Here is a 9126-nt window from a genome sequence, read left to right as displayed (position 1 = left end):
CACCCTGTCCATAGCTGGGGTATGTCTCACAGTCATGGAGTTAGAATTTCAGAAGCAGGCCTCCCATGTATCCCAGCACATGTGCTGTCACTCACAAGTCCAGTGAGAGAGAGAGGGGGAGAGGGAGAGAGAGCCAGGGCAGCTGTTAGCGGTGCAGACAGACACTGTGTCTTCACCAGTGAATGAGTTTTAAACACTTCAGAGACACAAAGCAAAAGAAGTGAATGAAAGAAAGACCAGACGGGATGTAAAACAATTAAAAATGCATTATTAGTTCTGTTGCATTAAACTGCAGAACTAATCGCTATGTTGATTCTTTTTAAGCTGATTTCTCCTCTAAAAGTCTTTTTAGTGATTACAGCTTGGAAAAGAGTGAGTCTATAGGAGAGAGAAAGTTGAACCATTTCCAGTTAATCAATCTAATGTAATACCTGCAAATCCACACCTCAATTTTATAAAGCAAGGGTGTCAAACATAAGGCTCGGGGGCCAGAATCAGCATGCCAAAGACTCCAATCTGGCCCACTGGAAGGTTTTGGAAAACGTGAAGGAGGGCTGAGATTTTTAACTATAGCTTTTCCTACTGATGAAGACCTCCTCCACTGCCATTCATGCAACACCAGTGTAATTAAGCAATAGATAAACAATTAAATGGCAAATGTTTTTCCATGAACTACCATAGAAATGTCTCCACAGTAAAAAACAAACAAACAAATAAATAAATCTATTAAAAAAACAATTTTATAATTAAAATAACCGAGGCACACTGTTAAAAGTGCACTCCTTTTTCTTATGCTCAGATATTTCAGGGATTAAATGAGACCTTAAGCTTTTTTACACTGACAGGATAGAGGAGTTTCATTAGTCTTGCACACTTCAGGTCAAAGTGGGCCGGATGTGGCCCACAGTGTAAAATAAAACCGCTATAAAGGGCAAGTGAAAAGATGACTTTAGTGGAGGATTTCTTCAGAATGTAAAAAGTGTTGTCATATGTGTGCAGTGATATAGCATCTGGAAAAACTGTGATGGACACTGCGGAGCTATGACAGCACCAGCGCTGCGTGCGGGCAGACCGCACCTTAATGAGCTCATGAGGAGGCATTACATGGATGATGATGCCGTAAAGATTTCAGGCTCTCAACTGCTCAACAGCTCCGACTCAAATATTGTTTCAACACCAGTATTGCTCCACTTACAAATACGTCAAAAAACAAACTCTGCATGTCCTCCTTCACTTCCTGTCTTCCTCTTTTCCTTCTGCCTGGCAGCTGTCCGATATATCCACCATCCCTCCTCTGTACATGTCAAAACCATCTCAGCCTTGCCTCTAACTTCATCCCCTAATTGCTCTACCTGAGTTGTCCCTCTGATATACCCATTAATCTTGTCCACCCACTAACGCTTAAAAATATCACATAACTCTTAAAAGCTTGGCTCATTTTTCAAAAAAGTATCTCACAGGGCAGATTGAGCAATTTATATATTGCTTTCCAGAGCCAGGTTTTGGCAATAATAAACACACACGCACAAATGTTGCATTCATAAACATTTATAACTATTTATGTTAGAAGATGAGCTGTTTAAAACTGAAGACAATTCGCTGCTTTGCGGTTCAGTACAAAGATCGCGTCTGATATGTGCAGCGTTTTTTGTGGAACTTCTTCAGCTGAAGAGGTTTCGATTGTGGATAAAATGAAATACTTTCGCAGTTTGTCGGGCTTCAAACTCTAAACTGGTGCTACAGCATCACATGTCTCATGCCAGCAAGCAAGGATCACTCCATTGTAACAGTCAGACAGTATTACTGCATTAACTCATACACTTGTTACATCAGGACATCTCTAAAGACAAACTGCTGAAGAAATCCCAGAGAGCTGAATAAAGCCCATTATTTAGATGGTGTGTAACACATGTCTCAGCACCCACGATACGCATTTTACTGTTAATCTGTAGTACTGAAATATAAAATTGCGCTTTTAAATAACTGCAGATTCAAGCTGTTTAGAATTGTAACTACCTTCAGGCAGAGCAGGTGAGCTACTTTCAACCTTTAACTGGTTGTATTGACTTTAGCCTTAAAGCGAGCAGCAAGATAGCAATGTCGTATTAACCTGATATAAATCACTACATGAAAACAAAGAGGTGTTATTCTAAATATTCTACACACATATATTCTTTCAGACTGTTTTCTTTACATTCACAGCAAATAGTTACACCAAAGAAAATGTCTTAAGTACAAAAAAGCCTGGATGATCTCTAATTTCCATATCAATCTAATAGAGCTCTTCACTCTCAGACTGCGGGCTTACTTGTGAATCCTAGAGTATTTAAAAGTAGAATGGGAGGCAGAGCCTTCAGCTTCAGCTCCCAGTTTGGACTCAGGAGACAGACACCCTCTCTACTTGTGAGATCAGGCTTTAAACATTCCTTTCTTCTACAGCTTGTAGTTAAGTGCTTGCTCCAAGGGGCTTGTTTGATTGTTGGGGTTTTCGTTCATATTATTGTAGCGTCTTTATCTTACAATATAAAGCACCTTGAGGTGACTGTTGTTATGATTCAGTGCTTTATAAATAAAACTGAACTGAATTGATGATTTGGATAAAAATATGCATAATCACACACCCATGGTGGTAAATTATATCAGCAGGTTACTATCATTTTTCCTGTGTAAAAGTAAATACACAAAAACCAGCAGTTCATCTAAATGCTCTCCATGCTTGATGGTAAACCCTTGATGACTTCACTGACTGCTGCATAAACAGAGGTAAATATTTTAGCAGCGTCTCCACTGACAGCACCACACGTCTCTTTCATTCTTCTCTAAGCCTCTCTTTCTATCAAAGCAGAAGACAAAAAAACTGCGAGGCTCTCTGGGTGATATCGTTTCTGTCATTTTAAGTGCGACTGAAAGGCTGCAAAGTGTGTTCCAGCCGACCGTGTTGGCCTTAAGAAGGGGCTATTGTCGTTCAGGGTGGAGGCGTGGAGGGAGAATTGAGAGTGAGAAAGTTTATGGGATGGCTCAATGGGGATAATGGAGTATTTGCAACCCTCTCAGCAAGTTTGTTCACAGGTCAAAGGTCGACACGGATCTTTGGAAAGCAAACAGCTTCGGACCACAACGACTGCTCCTTCGACACAAAGACTGCTTTACTCAAAATCGAAATTGAAGACAAACTCGGACATCGAGCGTGGGTAAAATGAAAAAACGGGTTATGAATGCAGAGCCACACTTGCGACAGAGATACTGTTGATACCACAGCCATGAAACTCTCATGCTAGAAAGTAGAGCAGTGAAATAACCGAGTGAATTGGCAGGCTGTGTGTGCTGAGTGGGTGTCTGCATGCTTTCATGTGTCACTGTGTTCATGAATATGTGTGTGTGAGAGAGGGGTCTTGTATAAAGGGGCGATTTTACAGCACCTGTCTCTGTCATTTCATCCAGAGGCAGTTGGCAGGAGCCACCCTGATGTTTCACTTCCTTCACTTCCCCTGCCCCCCACACACGCTTACAGCAAGCGTTCATAAGAGAAATTTCAGGTATAGAAGACAAACGCTCATCTCTCAGGTAGCTTAGATCGATGTTTTGTGTACAAGAGCGATTCTTATGAATGAGAGCAGAAGTGGTGCTAAAGTTTAAGAGTTGAACCAATTGTAGCAATTTTCAGATTCAGATACAGTTTGCTGCTGCTGCCCACTGTTGGCACAAATAACTGTTCACATTGAAATGCAAAGATCAGTAACTTATTAGTATTTTTTATTTTTTTAAAGTTGTACCATTTTTACACATCATAATCTGTTATAAAATAATACTTTACCTTGAATGGAAAGGCTTTGGAGAAATTACAAGGTACTTAATTTTCTGAGTTTAGGCGCTCAGTTAACAAATTAAAAGCAGACATTCTATGAAATCATTTATTCGGGACTCAAAGGAATGGACAAGTTGTTCATGGTGATGGCGTCTTTGCCTTTGTGAAGTGATGTCAAAATAAATCAATATAAATATATATCAGACCAAGCAGAAGACATTATTAGCTTCAAAGGCTTGTTCGCACAGGATCCCACTGAGGTGATAATAGCAAAGAAGACCTGTGGTGCTCTTGAAGCTGGAGTCAGGTCACGATACAATATTTTGGGAGCACGCAGGTGGCTAGGAGCCCCACTGATCAGGAAATAAGAACCCAACCTGGTACTGCTTGGCTCACCTGGCAGACAGTAACACCATTAACACTGGGATTTCCAGGCTTCTACCGTTCTACCTTTAAAAGCCGGAGAGCAGTCAAATGCTGGAAGTGGAAGCTAAATTGGCTAGTCATTCATATGTATATTAGGTCGTTACCTAGGAATTCTGGAGGGAGGGGAGTGGGGGTGAGTGATTGAGGGGGTGGGGGAGTGGAGTGTTTCAGTTTGCCATCTTAGGGAGAAATCAACACATGTCCTTTGTATGTCCTTTGTTGCTGACATTTATTGATGAAAACAGTACAAAAAACCAACCATTTGTACACATATTTACAAATAATGATAAAAAGTGAGTGAGTACATTTCAACATTTTCAGCAATCACTCACAATCCTGGCACTGCCACGGTATCTGTCGTCTGCATTTACCACATGTGTACCTGTAGCAGTGAACACATCGCACAGTGGCCTGATTTTTTTTGCATCTGTGTTTGACCTGACACGTGGCCCTTTTTCCAGGGCTCGGTGTGGAGGGTTGTGTCCGAAGCAACTGATCTTTTCTTGCCTTCTTCGCAGCTACATGAGAGCGAGCCAACTCCCTTGCAAGCTCCACCAGGAAGTCCACCCGTCTTTCCTTCGTCCCGGTGCATGCTTGATACAGCACATGTGCATTCAGTGCTGCCATGTCAATCATGTTATAAAACACGGCGACTGGCCAGCGCCGTGTTCCTTTGCGGACAGTGTACTCCCGAACCATCTGGTCCATCACATCCACGCCACACTTTGTTTTGTTGTAAAGGGTGACAGTGTTTGGCTTCCTTTTGGTAGTGTTATCAGTCTGAACCACGCTGTGCATGCTGCTAAGAATATAGACTGTCTTCTTCCGTTTGGCCGCATACGCCGTCAGCGTGGCAGCAGAGGTTGAAAACACCTAAGAAATAAGATAAATTGTTATTTCCATAGCACTTTTACACACAATGAAACACATAAACATAGAACCACAAAAGACCTGCAACATACCTGAGTGGTGAATTCATTGCGATCTGTCTGTCTAGTGGATTGAGGAATTTCCCTGCGAATCTTGTTGACTGTGCCGAGGATGGTGGTTTTCCGTCCAAGAAGTTTTTGCGCAAGTGAAAGCGATGTGAAGAAATTGTCCGTGGTAACATTTCTGCCCTTGTCTAGGAATGGTTCCATCAGCCTCATTACTACATTTTCAGAAAGTCTCTCCCCAGTGGGACGATTGGGGTCCTTGCCAAGATATGGGAAGACATTGCAAATGTACTTGGATTTTAGGTCGCAGGCCACCCAAAACTTGATCCCAAACTTGTCCGGTTTACTTGCAATATACTGCAGGAAACAGCACCGAGTCTTTGATGGGAAAAGCTGTTCATCAACGGTGATATGTAGACCAGGGTTGTAGCACGTGATGCAGTTGGTGACAAATGATCCCCACACACTGGAAATTGCAGCGAACTTATCAGTCTTTGCTCGATCACTGCGGGTGGACTTGTCATCAAAGCGTAGGTGTTGCATGATGTCTTGGAAGCGGTTTCGTGCCATAGTTCCAATTATCTGTGGGTTTCCCAGGTTTGCTGACCAGCAGTCATTTACCGATGGAACCCTGTAAACCCCCCGCAAGATGACAATTGCAATAAATGCCATTAGTTCAGGGAGGTCCATGAACCAATGAACATGCTCCGTTTGCTGTGCATGTTGAATAGTCCATTCTTGAATGCTATGAAGCATGTCAAGAGTGATGAAACACAGGAAGCTCTGAAGGCGACTCGAGATACTTCTCCTGGCCTTAGCCGTTGGCTCTCCATCTGCAGCGTACGGTTCTATTGGGGTGAAAGGGAGACGGGTCCCCACATGTTCTTCACGCCACACTGTGCCATCTTTCGCTGTCTCAGTCCCCAAACAAGCTCTCTTTTTCGGTGGAGAAGCAGTCTCCTCATCTGCAGTGTGATGTCACAGTACCCCGCTAAGCGGGGTACTGTGACGGGGCACACCCAGTGCTCTATGATTGGTGCACAATCATCTCTATGATTGTGCACCAATCAGAGCACTGGGTGTTTTTTGTACTGGGTATATATATGACACAATCTCACTGCACTTAGCCTAACCCTTCATTGCCCTGAAGAATTCTGTGGTGTACGGACCTCCTCTCCAAGGAAAGAAAATGCAGAGAAGACTCACCACTCAGCAGGCGTTGGAAATGATCCTGACGGAAGTCGACCCTTGTGACTCGGATGGAGAAGACCTAGAAGTTCAGCCGGATTCGGACTCAGAGCTGTCTGATCAGTCTTCCGGTTAGTTTCATTTTATGTTATTTCCTTTTTCATTTCAAACAAGTAAGTGGATGTAGTTAGTAAGTTTGTTTGACCTTCCCATTGCTCACAATTTGAATTTGTTCACACTGCAGATGAGGAGACTGCTTCTCCACCGAAAAAGAGAGCTTGTTTGGGGACTGAGACAGCGAAAGATGGCACAGTGTGGCGTGAAGAACATGTGGGGACCCGTCTCCCTTTCACCCCAATAGAACCGTACACTGCAGATGGAGAGCCAACGGCTAAGGCCAGGAGAAGTATCTCGAATCGCCTTCAGAGCTTCCTGTGTTTCATCACTCTTGACATGCTTCATAGCATTCAAGAATGGACTATTCAACATGCACAGCAAACGGAGCATGTTCATTGGTTCATGGACCTCCCTGAACTAATGGCATTTATTGCAATTGTCATCTTGCGGGGGGTTTACAGGGTTCCATCGGTAAATGACTGCTGGTCAGCAAACCTGGGAAACCCACAGATAATTGGAACTATGGCACGAAACCGCTTCCAAGACATCATGCAACACCTACGCTTTGATGACAAGTCCACCCGCAGTGATCGAGCAAAGACTGATAAGTTCGCTGCAATTTCCAGTGTGTGGGGATCATTTGTCACCAACTGCATCACGTGCTACAACCCTGGTCTACATATCACCGTTGATGAACAGCTTTTCCCATCAAAGACTCGGTGCTGTTTCCTGCAGTATATTGCAAGTAAACCTGACAAGTTTGGGATCAAGTTTTGGGTGGCCTGCGACCTAAAATCCAAGTACATTTGCAATGTCTTCCCATATCTTGGCAAGGACCCCAATCGTCCCACTGGGGAGAGACTTTCTGAAAATGTAGTAATGAGGCTGATGGAACCATTCCTAGACAAGGGCAGAAATGTTACCACGGACAATTTCTTCACATCGCTTTCACTTGCGCAAAAACTTCTTGGACGGAAAACCACCATCCTCGGCACAGTCAACAAGATTCGCAGGGAAATTCCTCAATCCACTAGACAGACAGATCGCAATGAATTCACCACTCAGGTATGTTGCAGGTCTTTTGTGGTTCTATGTTTATGTGTTTCATTGTGTGTAAAAGTGCTATGGAAATAACAATTTATCTTATTTCTTAGGTGTTTTCAACCTCTGCTGCCACGCTGACGGCGTATGCGGCCAAACGGAAGAAGACAGTCTATATTCTTAGCAGCATGCACAGCGTGGTTCAGACTGATAACACTACCAAAAGGAAGCCAAACACTGTCTCCCTTTACAACAAAACAAAGTGTGGCGTGGATGTGATGGACCAGATGGTTCGGGAGTACACTGTCCGCAAAGGAACACGGCGCTGGCCAGTCGCCGTGTTTTATAACATGATTGACATGGCAGCACTGAATGCACATGTGCTGTATCAAGCATGCACCGGGACGAAGGAAAGACGGGTGGACTTCCTGGTGGAGCTTGCAAGGGAGTTGGCTCGCTCTCATGTAGCTGCGAAGAAGGCAAGAAAAGATCAGTTGCTTCGGACACAACCCTCCACACCGAGCCCTGGAAAAAGGGCCACGTGTCAGGTCAAACACAGATGCAAAAAAAATCAGGCCACTGTGCGATGTGTTCACTGCTACAGGTACACATGTGGTAAATGCAGACGACAGATACCGTGGCAGTGCCAGGATTGTGAGTGATTGCTGAAAATGTTGAAATGTACTCACTCACTTTTTATCATTATTTGTAAATATGTGTACAAATGGTTGGTTTTTTGTACTGTTTTCATCAATAAATGTCAGCAACAAAGGACATACAAAGGACATGTGTTGATTTCTCCCTAAGATGGCAAACTGAAACACTCCACTCCCCCACCCCCTCAATCACTCACCCCCACTCCCCTCCCTCCAGAATTCCTAGGTAACGACCTAATATAGATATGAATGACTCCAGCATTTGACTGACTGCTCTCCGGCTTTTAAAGGTAGAAACGCAAAATGATGACTCCGCGGGGGTCTAAGGTAGAAAACCAAAATGACTGCTCTCCGGGGGTCTAAGTGTTTTAATAATGAATATTGGAAGGAGGCATATGAAGCCTGTTCTTGGTTTTCACACTACATCGTGGATGTCAGTGACATGCATTGTAGCGAAACATTTGCACAGTTTGATGGTTTCTGGTCTTCTGTAGTTGCCATAGAGATGTTGTTTTAGTTGTGTGTTTTCATTTTGAGCTTTTTAAGGTGAAAATCTTTAACTTTGAATTTCATTTTTGTGGCTTTGGAAGACTGGCTGCTTTTTTCTTTGTTTTAAGTCTCGTCTGAATTATTTAGGCATAAAAAAAGCAACTAACTTAAGGGATGAAACAGTGATGTGTACACAGATAACAGACAATGTAGCAAAGAACCAGTTTTATCTTTAGACATTCTTTTACTTGCAGCCTGTTGCAAACTCAACATTTGTTCCCATTTTTTCAGTCAAATCTAAGAAAAATGCCAAAGGTGGCACAGTTTGACAAACACAAAATAATATTTTTTTCCACCAAAAAGATGATTTTCAAAGAGGAATGTTGGCAAATATTTGAGGAAACTGGACAAATAGAGGATAAAAAAACAAACAAGCATAAACACACTGGCTGGAACACGCAAAAGTACC

At 43.1% G+C, this 9126-nt stretch overlaps 2 protein-coding genes across 2 annotated transcripts; one reads left to right on the top strand and one right to left on the bottom strand.

Annotated features, from left to right (window-relative positions):
• Positions 1-4427: 4427 nt before the first annotated feature.
• Positions 4428-6105, bottom strand: LOC308398340 (piggyBac transposable element-derived protein 4-like). The gene is made up of 2 exons (XM_080884915.1): positions 5194-6105; positions 4428-5104 (listed from the first exon to the last, which is right to left on the bottom strand). The coding sequence occupies exons 1-2, from the start codon at positions 5920-5922 to the stop codon at positions 4556-4558; spliced, it is 1278 nt and encodes a 425-aa protein (XP_080741041.1). The 5' UTR covers positions 5923-6105; the 3' UTR covers positions 4428-4555.
• Positions 6106-6823: 718 nt separating this feature from the next.
• On the top strand, positions 6824-8303 carry LOC308398267 (piggyBac transposable element-derived protein 4-like). Its single transcript, XM_080884799.1, has 2 exons — positions 6824-7536; positions 7626-8303. Exons 1-2 carry the CDS (start codon positions 6874-6876, stop codon positions 8172-8174), a joined length of 1212 nt encoding a protein of 403 aa, XP_080740925.1. The 5' UTR covers positions 6824-6873; the 3' UTR covers positions 8175-8303.
• The last annotated feature ends 823 nt before the right edge of the window (positions 8304-9126 follow it).

Source organism: Rhamphochromis sp. 'chilingali' (genome assembly GCF_963969265.1).
Source record: "Rhamphochromis sp. 'chilingali' genome assembly, chromosome: 6".
NCBI lineage: Eukaryota > Metazoa > Chordata > Actinopteri > Cichliformes > Cichlidae > Rhamphochromis > Rhamphochromis sp. 'chilingali'.
This window is presented reverse-complemented; position numbering and strand designations above follow the sequence as displayed.

Excerpts from the sequence above, each read along its gene's own strand:
- LOC308398340 (XM_080884915.1), bottom strand. The coding sequence starts at position 5,922 with ATGCTTCATAGCATTCAAGAATGGACTATTCAACATGCACAGCAAACG. Across the intron at positions 5,105-5,193 it reads GCAATGAATTCACCACTCAG|GTGTTTTCAACCTCTGCTGC; the intron begins GTATGTTGCAGG and ends CTTATTTCTTAG.
- LOC308398267 (XM_080884799.1), top strand. The coding sequence starts at position 6,874 with ATGGACCTCCCTGAACTAATGGCATTTATTGCAATTGTCATCTTGCGG. Across the intron at positions 7,537-7,625 it reads GCAATGAATTCACCACTCAG|GTGTTTTCAACCTCTGCTGC; the intron begins GTATGTTGCAGG and ends CTTATTTCTTAG.